The 22,221-nt window shown below is 35.5% G+C and overlaps 1 protein-coding gene across 1 annotated transcript in view; it reads right to left on the reverse strand.

The window, feature by feature from the left end:
• The window catches only part of RAB3GAP2 (RAB3 GTPase activating non-catalytic protein subunit 2), a 132,661-nt gene that overhangs the window by 21,351 nt on the left and 89,089 nt on the right, over window positions 1–22,221 (reverse strand). The window contains exons 20-28 of the mRNA XM_036754764.1: window positions 19,639–19,852; window positions 18,704–18,801; window positions 15,331–15,436; window positions 13,167–13,327; window positions 11,439–11,667; window positions 7,872–8,036; window positions 7,660–7,766; window positions 3,067–3,133; window positions 1,992–2,062 (exon numbers count right to left, since the gene is read on the reverse strand). Of these exons, the coding sequence (XP_036610659.1) occupies window positions 1,992–2,062; window positions 3,067–3,133; window positions 7,660–7,766; window positions 7,872–8,036; window positions 11,439–11,667; window positions 13,167–13,327; window positions 15,331–15,436; window positions 18,704–18,801; window positions 19,639–19,852 (1,218 nt within the window). The remainder of the gene's footprint in view (window positions 1–1,991; window positions 2,063–3,066; window positions 3,134–7,659; window positions 7,767–7,871; window positions 8,037–11,438; window positions 11,668–13,166; window positions 13,328–15,330; window positions 15,437–18,703; window positions 18,802–19,638; window positions 19,853–22,221) is intronic.

Consider the following 22,221-nt stretch of genomic DNA (forward strand, 5'->3'; position numbering starts at 1 on the left):
ACATGACCCAGAAATCCTTATTAATTCTCATGACTTTAACTACCATTTGCAGGCATATGGCTCCTAAATCCTTATTTCTGTTTAGTCCTCAATATTCTCAATATTATTCTAACCTCCAGATTCATACTTCTAACTGCCAATAAGTTATCTCTAACTGAATATCCCACCAGCACCTCAAAGTTAACATGCTCAAAGTAAGTTTATTATCTTTCCTTATAAATCTAATTCTCCTTTTGAATTAATTATCTCCATATGTTCTATTACAACTTCCTTTACTTTTCACATTCACAACCTTAGGGTTATCTCTGACCTCTCCTTCTCCCTCATCAAGCCAGCATCTAGATTGAATGCTGTACTTGGAATCAAGAAAACCTTAGTTCAAATTCTACCTTTTCAATTTACTAGCTGTGTCACCACAGGCAAATCCCTTAATTGGAGGCTTGGTTTCCTCAGATATAAAATGGTGAGGTACTGAGTGGGGTTGACCTCAAGTCCCCATAAGCCTGAGAGGTAGAATTCTATGAACTCTATCCCAACAATGATCAGGACCTGCTGAAAACATCACCCTAATAAATCTTGACCTAGTCCCCTCTGCTCTATCAGTGCTGCAACCACACTAGGTTAGAGACTTACTCTCCCTTGTCTAGACTAATAACAATCTTTCAGATTTTCCAGTCTCTCCTCTCTTCTGCTCTCCCTCCAATCCAGCCTTCTGACTGCTGCCAGAATTATCTTCTGTTTGAGAAGATCTCGGCATGCCACTCCTCTAGTCAAAACTCTTCAATGACTTCCTACTGCCTCCTAAAGAAAGTCCAAAAAACTCCCCTAGTCCTAAGAGTCTATGCAACCTGGCAACACCTGATCTTGCAGTGGCACAGCAGACAGATCACTGAACTCAGGAAGACTTGAGTCTGAGTCTTGCCCTAAACACTTAGAAGCTGGGCAAGTCACTTAACCTCTCTCAGCCTCAGTTTCCTCATCTGTAAAATGGGTAATATAATAGCATCTACCTCACAGGATTTTTATGATAATCAAATGAGATAATATATGTGTGTGTATGTATATATGTACATATGTGTATTTGTATATATACATAAAATTTTATGAATTTTAAGATACTATATAAATCTTATTATTATTACTATATTATTCACTTCACAAAATATATACTCCATCCAGGCCAGACAACTCAGTCTATACAACACCCTGAACCTGTTCCCTATTTCCTTCCATCTTTAAACTCTTTGAATATCCAATCGTTCTAAAGCCCAGTGTATATGCCACCTCCTCCTAGGATAGGGGTTCTTAACTTTTTTTGTGTCACGGACGCCTTTAGAAGACTGGTGAAATCTATGGATCTTTCCTCAGAATAATGTTTTTAAGTGTATAAAAATAAAATACATATAATTACAAAGGAAATAAGTTATACTGAAATACACTTATCAATATTTTCTTTAAAAAACAAGTTCACAGATCCCCACACCCTGTCGAAATCAGGAAAGACCTTTCCCCTCATATTTCACCTTGATATGCAGCTTTAATGAAATTATGTAATATTTCACACGAGCATAAACTTAAGCCTTATTGCCCCAGAAGACTACAAGATCCCTGAGAGCAGGAACCATGTCTTACCTAAATTTTGATTCTCCCCTAGCATTGTGCTCTGCATATAAGGAATATTTAATAAATATGTACTATATTTTACTGTTGCATAATTAATATAAGAGACAGGCAGCACAGTATACAGGGTTCTGGACTTGGAATAAAGCCCAGAATTCAAGTTCTACCTCTGACACTTATAGTGTGAATATCAACTTAGGCAATTACTCAGGCAATTCTATAGGACTTATCCACTAAGTCATAGGTCGGTTGTGATCTAAAGTGATGAAAGGTATTTCCGCACTACGAATTCCTCACACTGGCAAAACCATAGATTTTTTATGTACATAGGATTATGAGAACAAAAAAACTGTAATATGAAACTAGTTTACCTTATCCATCAAGTATGTGGCAGAAGAAAACCTTTTAACTATGAATGTATTCCACATCATTAGGGCAATGCCTAAAAATTAAGAGCAATAATAGTGAATAGAGTACACAAGACATCTATTTAACTCTACCATGTTTGAAGAGTTAGAAACTTCTTAGAGCTTAGAGATATTATGGGTGATTTAAATTGCTTTAATATTGGTTCATGTGCATACAGTTAATGAAATCTCTCATCTTCAGAATAAAACAACAAACATTACTATATTAAATGTACCTCCATAGCAGAACAGAGGATGGGAATTCTAAAGTCACTAGTATATTGAGCACACTTATGTACATTTTTTGTCTCCCATATTTCTAAGTCCCTTGATGCCAAGTCAAGTCAAATCAGATGCTATTTTGTTTGTGTCTTTCTATCCCCAGTACCTAGCACCAGGTATTAAAACATAACTACTATGGAACTAATCATATTTTTAATGATCAAGTAAATCTATTTCTCTATTGAAAACCTCTTAATGATGAGACCTTTTCTCATGACATCTTGATGGTGAGCTATAATTTTTTCCCCTGGAAATCAATTATCATTACATTGGCATGTCAAGTAATGTAAAAAAACTCATACTCAACATACGATGTGTAGGTTATCAGCTTTTGAGGAATAAACTCAGATTTCTGAGATGTGGACTTGTATGTACCATAGTCCTGGTTTCTGCTGCAGAATACAGAAAGTAAAGCAAGAATTTCTGGGGAGACACCAAATTTTTCCCAGGACCTTCAAAAACAGTTTATGTAGAATGGAGACATTACACATCACCTATTTCATTGCATGGGAAGTATCCAGTGAACACAAGAGAGAGAATAACCCCTTTGAGGCCATCTGACACAATAGCTAGACCTTCATTCTAATTTAGTAGCAGAGATATATATGAAATTTATAAAGATGACAGCAGTATTTCGGATATAGCAATATCTTGGAACTACAATTCAAAGTAATATCAATTATGTATAAGTATGCATGAACTGAAGCATTTTTGCTTTACTATTTATCAAGAATGCACTAAATAATGGCCTACTTACCATGCTGCACATGGGCATTAAGAATACTCTTCAAGTGTTCTATAGACCTAATGAAAAAACGTGCTTCCTTACATGTGGGAAAATAAAAAGAAAAGTGATAAAGTAAAATTTAATGTGTTTCATATGCAAATAGAGATTAAAATCATGTTTCAGTAACTGAAGTTACCTTAAAATCTTATAAATCACAGAATAATGTAGACTGTTAACTTTTTACAAGGTTATTTCAATGGTCTTGTCTCAGGTTATTCACTTACAAACTCTACTTTTCCAAGATAAATCACTAAACATTTGGCAAATCTAACATGATTTACTCTCATCTGATAAGACAGTAGCATCTAGATGAAAAATCTACTTTGATGGTAGTCTTATATTACCAAAAATACTTTACAAAGAATTTACTTTTAAAAGAAATAGATTTGTTTTCTTTTCTTTTTAATATTTATTTAGAATTTTATTTTCCCCAGTTACATGTAAAATCAATTTTTAACATTTTTTGTCTTTCTTTTTTTTTAAATTTAATTTATTTAATATATTTAGTTTTCAGCATTGATTTTCACAAGAGTTTGATTTACAAATTTTCTCCCCATTTCTACCCTTCCGCCCACTCCAAGATGGAATATATTCTGGTTGTGCTATTCCCCAGTCAGCCCTCCCATCTGTCACCCCACTCCCCTCCCATCCCCCTTTCCCTTCTTCTGTTGTAGGACAAGATAAATTTCTATGCCCCATTTCCTGTGTATCTTATTTCCTAGTTGCTTGCAAAAACTTTTTTCTTTGTTTTTGTTTTTGAACGTCTGTTTTTAAAACTCTGAGTTCCAAATTCTCTCCCTTCTTCCCTCCCCGCCCACCCTTCCTAAGAAGGTAAGCAATCCAACATAGGCCACATGCGTATCACTATGTAAAACCCTTCCACTATACTCATGTTGTGAAAGATTAACTATGTTTTGCTCCTTCCTAACCTATTCCCCTTTATTGAATTTTCTCCCTTGACCCTGTTCCTTTTCAAAAATGTTTGTTTTCGATTGCCTCCTCCCCCCATCTGCCCTCCCTTCTATCGCCACCCCCCTTTTTATCTTCTTCCTCCTTCTTTCCTGTGCGGTAAGATACCCAATTGAGTGTGTATGGTATTCCCTCCTCAGGTCAAATCCGATGACAGCAAGATTTACTCATTCCTCCTCACCTGCCCCTTCTTCCCTTCCTAGAGAACCGCTTTTTCTTGCCACTTTTATGAGAGAAAATTTACCCCATTCTATCTCTCCCTTTCTCCCTCTCTCAACATATTCCTCTCTTGTCCCTTAATTTGATTTTATTTTTTAGATATCATCCCTTCATATTCAACTCACCCTGTGCCCTCTGTGTGTGTGTGTATATATATATATACACATACACACACACACATATATATATATATACACACACCTACATATATGCATACATAGACACACACACATACATATGCATATTCCTTTCAGCTACTATGATACTGAGGTCTCATGAATCATACAGATCATCTTTCCATGTAGGAATGTAAACAAAACAGTTCAACTTTAGTAAGTCCCTTATGATTTCTCTTTCTTGTTTACCTTTTCATGCTTCTCTTGATTCTTGTGTTTGAAAGTCAAATTTTCTATTCAGCTCTGGTCTTTTCACTGAGAAAGCTTGAAAGTCCTCTATTTTATTGAAAGTCCATATTTTGCCTTGGAGCATGATACTCAGTTTTGCTGGGTAGGTGATTCTTGGTTTTAATCCTAGCTCCACTGACCTCCGGAATATTGTATTCCAGGCCCTTTGGTCCCTTAATGTGGAAGCTGCCAGATCCTGTGTTATCCCGATTGTTTTTCCACAATACTCAAATTGTTTCTTTCTGGCTGCTTGCATTATTTTCTCCTTGACCTGGGAGCTCTGGAATTTGGTGACAATGTTCCTAGGAGATTTCTTTTTGGGATCTATTTGAGGAGGCGATTGGTGGATTCTTTCAATTTCTATTTTACCCTCTGGCTCTAGAATGTCAGGGTAGTTTTCCTTGATAATTTCTTGAAAGATGATATCTAGGCTCTTTTTTTGATCATGGCTTTCAGGTAGTCCAATAATTTTTAAATTATCTCTCCTGGATCTATTTTCTAGGTCAGTGGTTCTTCCAATGAGATATTTCACATTGTCTTCCACCTTTTCATTCCTTTGGTTCTGTTTTATAATATCTTGATTTCTCATAAAGTCACTAGCTTCCACTTGTTCCAATCTCATTTTTAAGGTAGTATTTTCTTCACTGGTCTTTTGGACCTCCTTTTCCATTTGGCTAATTCTGCCTTTCAAGGCATTCTTCTCCTCATTGGCTTTTTGGAGCTCTTTGCCATTTGAGTTAGTCTATTTTTTAAAGTGTTGTTTTCTTCAGTATTTTTTTGGGTCTCCTTTAGCAAGTCATTGACTTGTTTTTCATGGTTTTCTCGCATCCTTCTCATTTCTCTTCCCAATTTTTCCTCTACTTCTCTAACTTGCTTTTCCAAATCCTTTTTGAGCTCTTCCATGGCCTGAGACCAATTCATGTTTTTCTTGGAGGCTTTTGTTGTAGGCTCTTTGACTTTGTTGACTTCTTCTGGCTGTATGTTTTGGTCTTCTTTGTCACCAAAGAAAGATTCCAAAGTCTGAGACTGAATCTGAGTGTGTCTTTGCTGCCTGGCCATGTTCCCAGCCAATTTACTTGACCCTTGAGTTTTTCGTCGGGGTATGACTGCTTGTAGAGCAAAGAGTACTTTGTTCCAAGCTTGAGGGGATGCGCCGTTGATTTCAGAGCTATTTCTATACAGCCAGCTCTGCCACACCAGCACTCCTCCTTCCTCAAGAACCACCAACCTGGACCGAAGCAAATCTTAAGCAGGCTCTGCACTCCCGCTCTGATCCGCCATTTATTCCTCCCACCACGTGGGCCTGGGGCTGGAGGTAACTGCAGCTGTAGTTCTGTAGCTGCACCTCCCCCACTGCCCCTGGGGCAGTGGCCAAACTGCGAACTCTGTCCCCCGCAGCTTTTCCCACTAACCTTCTCTGTTGTCTTTGGTGTTTGTGGGTTAAGAAGTCTGGTAACTGCCACAGCTCACTGATTCAGGGCGCTAGGGCCTGTTCCAGCCTGCTGCTGGTCTGGTTGGTCCTGCTGCCGCCCATGCTGAGCTCCACTCCCCTCTGCTCTGTGGGCAATAGACCTCATCCAGCGACCATCCAGGCTGTCCTGGGCTAGATCCCTGCTTCCCTCTGCTATTTTGTGGGTTCTACAGTTCTAGAATTTTTTCAGAGCCATTTTTTATAGTTTTTTGGAGGGACCTGGTGGGGAGCTCACGCAAGTCCCTGCTTTTCAGCCGCTATCTTTGCTCCGCCCCCCAGGAGTCTTAACATTTGTTTTTAAATCACCGAGTTTCAAATTTTCTCCCTTCCTCCCTCCCCCCACACTGAAAAGGCAAGCAATTTGACACACATCATACATATGTAATCATGCAAAACATTTCCATAATAGTCATGTTGTAAAAAAAGAAAAAACACGGACCAAAAAAACAACGTCAAGAAAAATAAACAAAGTAGGTTCTCATATTCTAAAAGAACAATATAAAGGATCAAGATTTAAAGCTATATAAATGTAAATAGATGGTTCTTTTTCAGCAAAAAGATTCAGATGTGTAGTACAGATGGGCTGATCAAATTATCCAACAATTAATAAACCATTTAATTTTGGAAATATAGAAATAATTTGAATATAATTAAACCTTTGCCTAAAATATACCTAGAGTATATTGGTGTCTGACACCCAATTTTTAGGGGTCAATACATGGGTATATGTGAAGATAGGGGAGATGTATATAATTTACAAAGAGAAACAACTACTATCTGAACTGTAAATAAATGTAATGTTTAGATATATCTACTTACTGCTATATAAACATCTAAGAAGTAATCTACTAAAGTCATTTACTAAAAACTGTATGAATGAGTTTGTAAGATTTTTTTTCTCTGACAACTAGCTGAGATCAAGGTATTGATCTAACAGAATTTTTTATTTGGGAGCAAGCAGGGATAATCTGGAGGCAAGGGTCACAATATCCAAATATCAAGTCTATTTGGGGTATTACATTTGGTAACATGAAAACATCTGACAACTTAGAGAGGAGCATGGACAGTATAGCTGGAGAGGAAACAGAGAGGAGGACACTGAAGGAAAAGTTCCAATTTTATCCGGCCCTACATGCCTTACAGAAACAATATGACTTTTTTAATAACTAGGCTCTAAAAATACAGCAAAGTAATTTTATTGAATTTATAAACATTTGCACATATAGTCATTATCAAGAAGAAATTAGACGTGGTTCAATAATGATACTTTCATTCTGATTATTAATACATTAAGACTTCAGTCTTGGTTATCAAATTTTAATCTCACAAAAGGTAAAAAAGAAAGAAAACTGATTAGGGTTTATACTTATAATTACAATGTAAAAATGATGAGAAAAAACCACTGTATATTGTAAGCTACTTAATAATAAACAGTTCTATATTTGTAGGAGTAGAGCTATAGAAAAAAAGCTAATATTTAAGAGTGAAAGATAATCTCACCTCTGGATCTTTATTCCACTGAACAACATACTCCCAACAGCAATGTGCATGTAATACATCTAAGTCAAGACTACAAGGAAACTGTTGATAGGCCAAGTTCAGCAATTCTGAAAGTCAGAAGTTGGGACATGTTTTTCATTTCCTCATGTAATGAAAATCACCAGTATCATTCTACTCTAATATTTTTGCTTTTACGTATTAGTTTTTTTTACCTAGGATGGCTTGTAAATCCTCTGGCTCCTCAAGGAAATCTCTATGAATACTTTCTTCAGGTTCCTCTGTATTTTCTGGAATTCTTTCTTGATGAGCCAATTTTAATATATGGGGACTGAAGTCCTGTTTAAATATCCATTTTGCTACACTGTCTGCAATTCCTCCTAAAGTTTGGGAGGAGGAGAGATGAGGAAGAGACAAAGAAAATCAAATTTTAGGCAATGGAATAACAGTGTTATCAAAATGTTGTTGTGGTAACTCTGTGTTAAGATAGAACACTAGCTTAAGAAGCAAGATATCTAGCTCTATTTCTGTCCTTACACTAAAACATGTGAAGTCAACAAATCCCTTCTATGTACCAGGCACTATGCTAGAAATATTTTGGATTCTCCCTAATAATTCTCTCCCCTCCTTCTGGAGGATAGGGGCTTTTTTTTCTTTTTCTTTCTATCGCCCCAGTATTTAACATAATGCCTGACATATAGAAAGCACTTAATAAATTCTTGTCTTAATTCACAAAACAGAATATTATAAAAATATTCAAATTTATTTAATATTTAATATAAATAGGAATAAAGATATTTAACTATTTATATTTCTGAAATGTTTCAAAATATACAGGACAAAGGAAATGAGGCTACTTCCTTTGACTCTTTATAACAATTCCAATTGAATGATGACTGGTTGAGTGCAAAAATGAAAATATTTCTGCTCTGTAATATCTTAGAAATATACAGTATGACCTTTAAAAGATGAAATTTATATAGTGGTTTTTGCTTAGAAGGACAATATTCTAAGAGCATGATGGTGTTATATTTTAGCCAAACATATGGCAGTAAATGAAAATGGTTCAAGTGCATTCTGGGTGTCAAGAGTCTGGCAGGTGAAAGATGAGATGACTGAGGAAATAAAGGCTGAAGCTCCCACGAATATTGATTTATTAAGCAATGGATTCCAATTGCCTAACAAATCAGAACTAGTCCCCTTCCTCAGCTTAGGGCTGGACAACAAATACAAGGGACACAGATTTTTATACATTCAAAGCAATTAATCAAATAAGATCAATTACTTAAAAGGAAACAATGCAACATTAGGCAATTTGATTTCTAACTGGAGGAAAGATTAAGGGCTTTCCAAGTTGGGAGGGGGAGAGTAAACAGGCACAATTTCCTGAATTAAGAAAAAGAATAGTTCCATTCCCCCAACCGTCTGTATTCAATCAAAGGAATATAGAAAAATAACTGAGTGATCAATATGGGGTCAGTTTTCAGATAAGACATATGGATTGCTTGAGAGGTACAATTATGAAAAAATTCCTTCAAATCAATCTTTAGATCTGGCTGGGTTTCTGGTCAGCATAATCTAGGTCCTGAGTTAAGGGTCGCAAAGCAGCAAGTAAAGGTGGTCCAGCTTCCCAAACATCCAGGGCTAGGTTCAAACAATGCAACAGGGTTTTCTCAGAATTCCCACAATCGAATAACGTTTTCTCAGAAGACAGAAATTGGACTAGACCCATAAATGAATAGAAAGGGAATTGAGCTAGTTCCAGAATTGAGTCACAAGATGGAGTTGGTTGTGGTTCACTCAATTCCCACCATCACTTGCTGCTCCAATTCTCTCAGTTCCCTCAAGGGCAAGTTAGCTTAGAATTTAAAATTGGGCAGAAAATGTTAACATGGAGAAATAATGGAATTCAGTACCAAGATTTAAAAAATTCAAGAACATAAATTACTTGGGACTTCTATTTGATAAGAAATGCTTGAAAAACTGGAAAGAAGTTTGATACAAATTAAATTTAGACCAATATCTTAGATTATATACCATAACAAGTTCAAAATGGAGATGACTTGAATATTAAAAAGGTCAGACTATAAAACAATTAGCAGAGAACAGTATCAGATGCCTTTCATACCTACAGATGGGGAAGGAGTTCATTACCAAACAAGGGAGATGAGCAATCACAAATGAGGTTTTTTGGGTATTAGCCTCATGACTTCATTTCTGTAAGGACTCTCAGTGAGGAAACTCCCTCCCCACCAATGTGGACTGTCACTTACTCTGCAACTTTAGAGTTTTGGAAAGTTGGTTAGGGAGGCACTGACTTGCTTGGGTACCTATCCAGGGTTACACAGGGAGTGGGCATGTCACAAACAAACAAAATCACTGCAACTAGGAGAGGAAGGGAAGTAATAGAATGGGGGAAATATGTGTATCAAATATCTCACAAAGGTTTGATAACGGGTGTGTGTGTGTGTGTGTGTGTGTGTGTGTTTATGTACACCACAAATGTACAAGGCCAAGAACCACCCCTCCAATGGATAAGTTGTCAAAAGATATGAATAAACAATTCTGAAAGGAAGAACAGCAGATTACTAATAACCACATGAAAGCTCCAAATCACTAACAAGATGAAAAATGCAAATCAAAATCCTGGGGTTTCATTTGACATCCATCGAAATGAAAGAGGTTCTTCCTGGTCCTTCTACAGGCTAGTCCCCTCAAAGGATATGTTTTCTCTCTTCTGTAGGAATCTTATATATACCCATTTACTTCCAAGTTATGTCTCCCATCAACAGGAAAGCTCCTTAAAGTCAGGGCTGCTTTTCTTTTTCTTTCTTTCCTTGGCACTCAGTACAATGCCTGGGGCTGAGTAAGCACTTTCTAAATGCTTGTGGATTGCTTGTTCATTAATATCAGAGGAGATAGACGTGCTAATAGTCTGCTGATAGAACTGTGACATGATCTTATCATTTTGGAAAGCAATTTGGGATTATGCTAAGAAAGTAAAAAAAATAACCAGACTCTTTAACCCAGAGAACTTACTTCTAGGCATATGCTCCCAAAGGGGGTTAAAGATAGACAGTCCTATAAAACCAAACTTTCACAGCAATACTTTTTGTGGCACCAAAAAACAGTAGTTTCTATGACCATCAAATAGAGAATTGTTAAAAAGAGATATTATTGAAGCATAAGAAACAATGAATAGAAATAATTCAAAGAAGCAGAGGAATAATTAAATGAACTGATGCAGAGTAAGGTAAAAAGAACCAGGAAAACAAAATATACAGTGACTAGTGATATAAATGGAAAGAACAAAAAAGATTAAAATGAATGTTGCACAATTATATTAACATCAAGCTTGACTTCAAAAAAGAAATATGGGAATATAACCTTCCTCTCTTCTTTTCAGGGGTGGAGGCTTACTGGTGTGAAAAATTACATATATTATAAAACTTAGTTGACGTATTGGTTAGCTGTTCTGAACTGTTTTCCCCTCATCTTCTTTTTAATTCTTTGTTCTAAGAGATGGCTCATAAAAGGAGCTGGAAGGAAAAGAAGAGCTATAACTGGAAATGAAGGTGATATAAAAACAAAATATTTCAGTAAAAATTTTAATGAAAAGCTATAAAAATATAATTGAGACAATTGTGTACAGATATATAAAAAGGGTATAATATTTCCATATATATATATTTACATGCACTTGTACATATGTTTCTGTATGTGGTAAAGATATGATGTAAAAAGTAGGCTGAAAAACTTAAATGAATTCTAATTTAATTTACCTTTTCCTCCTTCCAGTAATTTTTTAACAGAAAGACTCATAAGTGGCTCAGCCTGCAAAGAAGACAGTTTGGAGCTTCGAGTGTTCATTTTACTATGAAGCAGAGTCTGAAGTATTAGGCAGTCTTCCAGTTGCTTCAAGAGAAGCTTCCAGTATTCAGTATCAAGGGAAAGAGCCTCCCAGGAATCAGTGAGTCCTTCTGGGTCAGTACCTACAACTGTTTGGGAAAACTAACAGAAAATAGACTGGCTATAATCTGGTAAACAATAATTATCTTTATCTTGAAAAATTTTCATTTAAAAACTGCTTGATAATAATTAGCATGTAGTTCCCATAGCACCACAGAAATGATATGCAAATCATATGCAAACAATTCAATTTTCCACACCTTGGCTTGATGTTTGGGGAACTGTCCCCAAAGGCATTCAATTAGAGCCCTAATCCCCTGATTTTATCAACTATCTTTGTAGTTTCAATTCTGGGTTAATTGGATCACTTTCTTCCCTATTAGATTATGTAACTATGTAGCTGCAGAAAATGTCTACCTTTCACCTAAGAAGTACATTTTTCAAAACTGCTAAGACTGCAAAAATAACATGCAACATTTGTTACCTAAGAAATTAAACTCAGATAGAATTATCCTCTCCCTGAATCACACACAATAGAATTGCTCACAAAACCATCCTTTACCAACTGACCTCAAAACAATTTTCTTAAGAGGCATGTGAGAGGGAAAAGAACACGTTTCTCATTAAGTTTATTTTACTTTGTGTTCCATTAAAACAAAAAGGCACTACTAAACTGAAGAGGTAGGATTGAGAGGGCAGGTTGGAAACTTAGGGATACAGTAGAATAAAAGCCAATAGAGTTCAGATATCTGAAACGAGACTTAATTTAATGCCACCAATTCAACCAAGCTATACTTAAAGAAGCTTTTTTGTTTACGAAAAGCTTTTTAATTAGTGCAAGTCAGAGTGGCTATGTTTATTTCTCAACAAATTTTGGTAGTTCAAGTAGTTTCACTACATTGATTATATTTGGAAACTATGTGTTACATGTCTTACTAACATGAAATTTTATATAAAACTAACAAGGCTTAAAGTTAATAGCCACAAATCCATTTTAGCTGTTTTTTACCACTTGTTTTGTTGACTGTAAATGAAAGAATTGGATTACAACAATCCACGACTTTAAAAATTTGGTATTCCTTAACTGAATCTGTAACTACTAAGATTTAAGATCATTCACAACTCTGTTTACAGGAAATGACATTTCTGAGTTCTCTAGATGTGACAAGAAGTAGATTCCACAATGATAGCCCAATGGGCAACTCATTTGTGGAGCTCAAAGTCATATATAAAATAATATTTGTAGAGACCTGAGAGGAACCTTTGAGAACTACCATACCCTCATCTGAAAATCAAGAAGGTAAAGCCCTTTGAAGTTAAGTGACTGGCCCAAGGGGGCAAACTTGTAGGACTAGAACCAAGGTCTCCTGACTCCCTCGGTCAGTGGTATTACTCATTTTGAAAGTCTATGTGAATGTCATCTAATGAAGGAGATTGAGGTCATCATCTCATCATCAAAAATCTGCAGAATTTCAATCACCATCACCAGGTATACATTTCAAATTCTAAAGCTTCACCCATGGGCAAGTCATAAGATAAGATAAATGTCCTGCTAGAAAAAGATATTGGCACAGATTTATGGAGCATCTTTGCTGACTTACTTTTCTCTCAGCTATAGTATCAGATATTTGTGCCGCAACAGAATGCCCAACATGTGCAGATAACAAGGCAGCTGCATTATTCTCAGACTGTATACAAGCCATGCGCATTTGTTGCCACCAAGGGGATACAGACTGTGAATCCCATGATTCATCTATAGCAACTGCAAAGAAAGGAAAAAAATCCCATTTGAATGCTGTAGTTCAACTGTATTAAGCGGCCGCTCTGAAAACTAAATTCATACGGACATATCTAAAGTGAATAATTCAAACCCAAAGACTCAGATTTCAGTTAGGTAGCTTCAATCAATGATCCTGTTCTTGAAGCCAAGCCTCAATGGAGCACATCACAAACAGGTCAATACTTCTAAAACTGTTGCTGTGGTAATATCCTATGATAACACTGTAGCTCTGGTCACTCTTACATATAAAAGGAGAAAAGTCAGAGCTGAACTTTTCTTGACATTGACTCATTTTCTACATAAATGCCTTTCGCTGTTTTATACTTCTTAAAACAAATATTAACTTCCATTTATAAATATATGTAATCTTATAAACAAGAAGAGTATAGGAAAAAAGAACAAAAAATTTTAGAAACGCTTATTATTAGACCCAGAACAAAAGATATATATCTTTGACACAGCATTAGCTACCTAAACAAGTTTACCTGTTTCCTTGAGCACTTTTCAACATCTTTTCTGTGTATTTAACATGAATATCACTGTTTTTGTTATCTTTAATTAGACAGTTGCAGTCAAGGCATATACTATTCTTTTAGTCTTGCTTTCTTCAGTCTGCTTAACTTCATAAGTCTTTTCATATTTCTTTTGATTTTTAATATTTATAATTTCTTTGGTCAGAATAACATTCCATAACATTAATATACCATAATTTTTCAGCCACTCCCAATTATTAGACACCTAGTTTGTTTCCAAGATTTTGCCATTTGTAATATCAATTGAGTTGGGACTGTCTTACTGTTTTAAAATGATTAATTGTCTTTGATTGAGCCTTACTAGGTACTAAGCCCCAGGCCCAAACCCCTGTTAGGTGCTAAGCCTATGTGGGGATGAATTGGTAACTAAGGTGGGGCTCTAGGTGGGGCCAGTGAAGGGAGGTGCTAACACCAGAGCCAATCGAAGGAGCCTAAGTTCTGGTCACTCAGATGACGTTTGATGGTCTGAAACCGCATAAAAAAGGGAAGACAGAGCTATTTGCTCAGGGCTCTCATTCTTGTTGGAGACTCCGGGCAGCTGTAGCTAAGAGCCCTTCAGCTTGTAAAATCAGATGTTGGGACTTGTTAAACTCTGGTAACTACGTATTGGGATTTGAATCAGACAAGTTCTGTCTGTTGATGTTTGTAATTTGTTTGTACTTGCTCTGAAATTCAGGGTGCTGGATTTTTCCCCTGAACTAAGTGAATGATATTTGTAAGCTTGTTAATCCCTTAATGTTGCTTTCCTTAGTAAAGCAGATCAAAAGAGGCTGGGCTTGCAGCATTCTGTAAGCTGGCTGTTGTTGGTTTTATACCCCCATAGCAGCTGCTAGCTGGACTGTTGAAACACTATTACAAATACTGTTAATAGTTCTGCAGGTAGATTTTTTTTTTCCCTATTAAAAACTTTCTTAGAGTACCTTAGTAGTGAAGCCGCTGAGTATGAACGTATTTTGTAATTCACTGTATGATTTCATACCGCTTTCTAAGAAATACTGAATCACTTCATAACTCCATTAGCAATGAATGAGCACGTCAATTTCACCCCCAGGCATGCCAGTACTGAACTGTACCACTTGTTATCTTTACAAATTTTGATCTTACTACTCTTGATGAATAATATCACATACAAAAATAGGACATACATTACTGCACTTTATGAGATGTTTCCTAAAAAAGTTTAAAGTTCAACTTTATAAATCATATTTTAAAGAATCCTAAATAATTAGCAAAATAAAGAGCTGTGTTGTTAGTATCTTCCAAGTTTGCTAGTACTAACCTAACACTGATTCAGACATTTCAGTAATTCTGCATATAGTGATGTAGTATGACAAATTAGAGATGAGCAACTAGGATAACAACAAGCATATATATAAAGGCATTTTCTTGTATTTTTTAAAAAGGAATATTCTTGAGAATTATGAACCTATATGTATCTTTAAAGCAACTTACCTTTCATTTTGCTCAGAAGAGAAAGCATAGTGTGAAGACAACAGACAGACTGTGGCTTATCAAGAATATCTTTTTCTTTAGAGAGCCAAACACTCAGGAGTAGAGACTGAAATTAAAATTTTTAAAAAGTCATTCATTCCAAAGCAAACTAGTTTCAAAATGATCTTATATTTGCTAGACGTACTACATACATCTTAGGGAATATCTTGCATTTTTGTGAATATGCTGTATGTTCCAGTCCTTTTCTGGCATGTAATAAATGGCTGTCTACATTGCATGACTTAAGTGGCTTTACTATGCTCCTGCCTACTTAAAAATGTCTTCCTTTTCTTTCTTTGAGCTACCTGAAATCCTCATCATTAAAGTCACTCCTTTGGATTAAAGCATTGTTTCCAAACACCCACATTAAAATACAGATTATGTGGGAGAGGCATGACACCAATATAGCTTAAATAGTTCAGCTGGTTCTTACTTAGTAGAGAAAGGGAATGAAAGAAGGCCGTACTGAGATGGTTTTGATAGGGAAAAGAAGAGTCACTCAAGAAACAGAGAATGGGTCACTACCTTCATTAGTGTTACTACCCTTCCTGGCATGAGGACCCTTGGTGCTTATAGAGAGGAAGGGCCAAAAAAAGGAATGAGGGAGAGGTTCCTGAAGTTTATTTTACATATATCTCAATTCTGCCTAAGGTCAGCCCTAAGAGGAACCAGTCTATCACAACACTTCTCCGCTTCCCCTAAAATGCTCTTATTACTGTTAAATCACAAAAAGATCTGTTGAGCAAAAACACTGCATCAACATTTATGTGATTTTATGGCAATCACCAATCCCACAATCTTAAACTTGGCCCATTCTGAGCCAATAACATCTATGATTTATGAAATTTTCCCAGAGTGTAACTTGGAGCTTATAAATAGCTTAGTAGTACAGGATTATATGGATGCACTTGGGGATTAGCCGCAGTGAAAACACTAACTGCAATGCTGTAGTGAATTATAGCTTAAAGTTGTAAAGTAAAAGATGATTAAGGATAGGGATTAGATAAGTTTAAATACTTCAACTTTAAAAAGTTTTCAAAAATTAATAAACCTCAAAATTTCACTTAGAACTATTTACAAATTCCATTCTCTTTTTCTAACCATTCCTATAATCTATGTTACTATTTTAATTTTTACATTCTTATTATCATTAGGATAAAAAACCCTCCAATACACATAACAGATATTCCAATTTCAACTACAAACATTTTCTGTGACCATCAAGTTGCAAGAAAATAGGAAAAGAAATAGGACATCATGCTATTTCTATTAGATACATTTAGAGATCTTTTAATTTCAGGACATATAAACCAATGTTTATTTTTCTGTAACTGTACCAATGTGGGAACTGAGTAAACCACACTGACTCCAGCTTGTGATTCAATTGTGAAACTCAGTTACCTTTCTGTTCAATTAAGGGTCTAGTTCAATTTCTGCCCTCTGAGAAAATTTTATTAAATTGTTTGAACCTAGTCCCATGTGGCTGGAAATCTAGGACCACTTCTGTCGCTAAAAGATCCTTAACTAAGGACTTAGGTTATGCCGACTAGAAAACCAGTCAGATCAAAAGATTGATACAAGGAGTTTTCTCACAATTATACATCTCAAGCAACCAATATGTCTTATCTGAAAACTGACCCCATACTGATCCGTCAGTTTCCTTTTTTCTTTGATTGAATACAGACAGTTGGGGGGAGCAGGACACCTCTTTTTCTGATTTTCAGAAAACTGTACCTGTTCACTCTCCCCCTCCCAACTTGGAAACCCCCTAATCTTTCCTCCAATTAGAAATCAGATTATCTAATCTTGTATACTGGTTTATATCCTGTTAATTGTTTTCTTTTAATTTTTTTTTTTTGAGGAGGGAAGGGAAGGCAATTGGGGTTAAGTGACTTCCCCAAGGTCACACAGCTAGTAAGTGTGTCAAGTGCCTGAGGCCGAATTTGAACTCAGGTCCATCTGATTCCAGGGCCAGTGCTATACTCACTGTGCCACCTAGCTGCCCAATTGTTTTCTTTTAATGCATAAAAATCTGTACCTCTGTGTTCAGGATCTAGTGCCCAGCTGAGAAGGCTGGTCCTGATTTGTTATGCAATTGGCATGCATTGCTTAAAAATTCAATATGCTTAGAAGCTTGAAGCTCTTGTTTCCTCAGTTATTTCACCTGTTTCACCTGTCACACCAGGTCCTCAAGTATAACTGGTTTTGGTACCAGGCAGGATTACTCACAACAGAGGTTATGAGCACCGCTAATATCAACGTATATTTAAATTTATTTAAATCTTCACACAAAAGCATTTTGCTTTTTATCCTTGTTGCTTTTGTGGTTTATTTTGGTATTAGGAAATATAACACATGAGAGATATAAGTTCTTCTATCATTATAGGTGGGCTACAGAATGATGACCAAAATGAAATATGTTTTCTGATTCTTAAAAAGGTCAAGTAGAACATATATCGCAAATGTAATTGTTGACTTTCATATTAAATTATTAAATTTTTCTTAGTAATTTAAATGCTGTTATAATTAAAGTGATGCATATTTAGGAAAAGAAAAATATTTTAGAAGGACTAAAAGTCTAGATAAAAAATGAGAACTCCATACCAAGCAGCTAATGAGCTAACAATGTTATAATGCCAAAGCTATGTCCCAAAAGGAAAAACAAACCATAGCAGATTCTACTATGTCTCTACTGTAAATATCCTTCTAAAAACATAGATTTTTATGTTTCATGCTATAATTTTATATAGATTTTTTTTCTCATTGTTGTAAATTGAGTGGTCTATATAAAATAAAGTTCAAGGATGCTTAATAAGCAGTGTTGTAAAGTATGGTAGTAGAGGGATAGTTAAGTTGTATAAATCAGATCCCTATTTGTTATTCAAAAAAAAAACAAATAAGACATGCCAAATTTTACATTTATCTTAAGTACTCTCAGAAATATAGAATTTGTCATTGATTTTACATTAAAGACTTTATAACAATCAATTTAATAGTTTTATTTATTCTGATGTTTATCATTCATTAATACAAATTACATAGTGTTCTGCATGAAAAGTTTGCTATTTGTATGCTTTTCAAATTCCATGTTTATTTTACATTTGCTGAAGTTTGTTAGAAAACTTAGATGGAACAGGAAAAAAAATTTTATGATTAATTAAATCTGGCAATTCGTAAATCACTTGAATCATTTGAAAGGTTTTCATTTACTTTCTATGATATTTCTATAAGGATAGCCATTTGCTATAAGCAAATGCTGAAAGCCTGAAGGTTCTCCTAAAATTATATCACCTATGAAGAAAAAGTATACAATGACGAAAAATTAATACTTTACCAATAAAAGTTGCGGGCTAAATCCAGCAGATTCCAAAGTATGACACACATCCTCTGTGGAGCTTTCTCCATGCAAACACTTCCAAAAAAAGAAACTACCTAGTAAAATAAAAATGCAACCTATTGAACTACAACAACCTCTTACTCAAATCTATAATATTCTCAATTAGAATCAATTTTGATAAAAAAAATTTCCTATATAAGAGGAAAATGAAGGTAGATTACATATAGGTCTAAACATAACCTTTTTGGAATTGCTACTATATGCAATTTATTTGCAGCAAGACTTAAAGAAACAACAATTAGGTATGATTGAGCATTTTTGTCATACGGCTAGGGACCACATTCCCTTTACAAATTCACAGTGTTTAAGCTATTGCCTTACAGAGACTAAGCACTTAATAAATATATTAAATATTTACATTAAATACAAAAATAAAAATGAATGGCAATACCCCATAGTGGATAGAAAGAGGGCCGCTGAAGCCAGGAACACTTGGGTTCAAGTCCTGCCTCGGACACATACTGGCTGGGTGGGCTAAACAATCACACCCTTTCTCAGGACATCTCTAAAGGCAAAGCTACCAAAGAGTGGCTGATTTGTATGAGTGGAAGAATCTTTCACCCCGAGAGAACCCTACTCTCATAAAATCAAAGATCTGGCTCCCCAAAATCATAAGAACCACTATGGTGACATTTATATATAGCTTTCAAATTTTCAAAGTGCTTGATACACATCATCTCACTTCAGCCTCATAACAATCCTGTAGATGGGTATTACGGGTATTTTTATCCCTACTTCACGCAAGGAAACTAAGGCTCAAGGTGTTTGAGGGATTTGCCAAGGACTCCTGGTCACTGAGGGTCTTGTTAGTTTCATATCACAAATCTCAGATGGAGTGGGAAGGACAAGGAAGAATTTAGTGCACTACCTACCTAAAGCCACATATTCTAATTCACTTATCTTCTTTACACTGATCATATCTTTCTCATATTCTAAATATTCCAGGAATGTTGTCACAGGCAATGCACCATCTTTATCATCAGCAAATCGGACAGTGGTCCTGGTATTCTCTTGTTTATAGTTCTCCAATAATGCCTGGAGCCTAACCAGTTCTTTTTCATCAAGCCTCAACAACACAGCCAGTTCCTAAAAGACAAAAGATACAAAGTCATAACTCTTCCACACTGCATCTAAAAATATGCCTTACCTATCAAGCCCCTGTAAATGGGATTGAAAGATTTTTTGTATTAGAGGCAAAAAAATGTGCTTATTGCTATAATAACATTAATGTATAATCTGTTAATGATTTTGCTCCAAATTTACTACATTTCATGGCAACATCATGTGATAGTAATGCTATAATCATGGAATAAAGAACATAACCATTTTTACAAAACCTTTAAAATAGCATCAACAAAAAATTCTATAATTCTCAGTACTAGATATAGAAGTATGATTGAAAATGGAACATTTTAAAGTGTTATGCAGTATAATATATAACACAATTTGGTGTAATTTTGCTGTGTTCAGAAAAAAAGACAGCAGAAAGAACCACAAATATTTAAAGAGGTCATAGGTACAGCACAAATCTTGGAACCAAATCCTTTACATGTACAGAATAGGAGGATCGGGGCGGCTAGGTGGTGCAAGTGAGTAGAGCACCAGCCCTGAAGTCAGGAGGACCTGAGTTTAAAACCTGCCTCAGACACCTGACACACTTACTAGCTGTGTGACCTTGGGCAAGTCACTTAACCCCAATTGCCCTGCCTTCCCTCCTGCAAAAAAAAAAAAAAACAACCAAACAGAATTAGGAGGATCCCTTAATAATAACAGAAATAGGTTTGGAGGGAATCTCAAAGGTCATTCTGTCCAAACTCTGTCCAAAGCGTTCATCTTCTGTATAATATCTCCTACGACTTAGCAGTCATTCTCTGCTGGATTACCTCCATATAAAGGAGATCATAATCTCCTAAGGCTGCCCATTTTATTTTAGGATAGTTTTCTAATTGTTAGGAAGAAATTCTTCCTCATATTAAGCAAAAATCTGCTTTCTTGGTAACTTTTATTCATTGGGCCTAGTTCTGCCCACTGGTTACAGAGAATAAATTTGTTTTTTCTTCTGTGTGGCAGTGCTTGAAACATCTGAAGACAACTAACATGCCCTTAAGTCTTCTCTGGGTTAAAATTTACCAGTTCTTTGAAGCATTTCAGTTATTAAGTAGTTTTCAGTCCTTTTGCTATTCAAGTATTTTCCAAATTAGGGAAATATATTTTCATAAGGAAGAGTCCTACTCTGATGGCTAATCATGATATAGGGATGACTGAATTCTTAAAAGTTATGCCAGCAGCACATAAACTGGCAGGTCCTACCAGACTGAAAAGGCTTTAATATGGACTCAGTGAGAAACAACGAATCTGGTGACCAACGACCAACTGACGTAAATTTGGAAAAGATGATCATCAAGTTAGCAATGGGATAAAAAATTTCTTGACCATAGCAACTCTTAAAGACAGATTAACTAGCCATAAAGGAGTAGCAACTGGCATGGGTTGAAGGGAGTAACCACACTGGCAAACTACTAGACCTTTGAAGAACTATGGCAAGTAATGATTAAGCTGAAGGAGAACGTGTGTATGCATGTGCTATTCTTATATAGTAATTATAAATGTCACTAAGGGAATATGAACTCCAATAGGGAATATTTTAGATCTCTAGAGCTTGTTATAGTTTACACACACACACACACACACACACACACACACACACACTTCTACAGCAGGAAGAGAACTAAGAATTGATCTCCTGCAGCTCTCACTTTATAACTGAAGAAACAGAGGCTCCCAAGTCTTAAATGAAGAACTGGAAAATTATAGTTCAGGAATCACTGAAATACACCAAACTTGACAGAAACTTGCAAAATTCTGTATAATGACCTATATGAGAAAGCCAAACTCTTAAATTAAGAAAAAATTCTTATTTGAATAACAAATTTATCATATATAAATCATGCAAATGAAAATAAATATTTAAATGAAACCATTTATATTATTTTGGTTTTTATTGTATTTTAGAGGCCACTCTGTTTTATTCTAAGGAAAGATCAAAATGTAGCATACTTTTAAACAACAGTAGTAGTCAAAGTTATGTGCTATTTCCAACAGATGACAGAATGCATTCATGTAAACTAAAGAGATAGGGATGGCACTAAATTTCACTTTTATGTGTAATACAGTTATAAAAATGGTCTAGAACATGGGGGAATTCTTTATAAACTAGAAAAATTCAGCTGCAAAAAAAAAAGTAACCCACAATGACATATATGAGACATAGTACAGTATCTTTCATTAATGATATATTACTCAAAAAGGACATAACTTTATCATGCAGCAAGACTAAGGGACAATAATAATAGCTAGTGTTTATATAGCCCTTTAAGATTTGCCAAATCACTTTACAAATATTACCTTAATTGGTAAAAATAAGTATCATTATACATGGATAGTTGAGGGCTGGA

This window comes from Trichosurus vulpecula, chromosome 4, assembly GCF_011100635.1.
Source record: "Trichosurus vulpecula isolate mTriVul1 chromosome 4, mTriVul1.pri, whole genome shotgun sequence".
NCBI lineage: Eukaryota > Metazoa > Chordata > Mammalia > Diprotodontia > Phalangeridae > Trichosurus > Trichosurus vulpecula.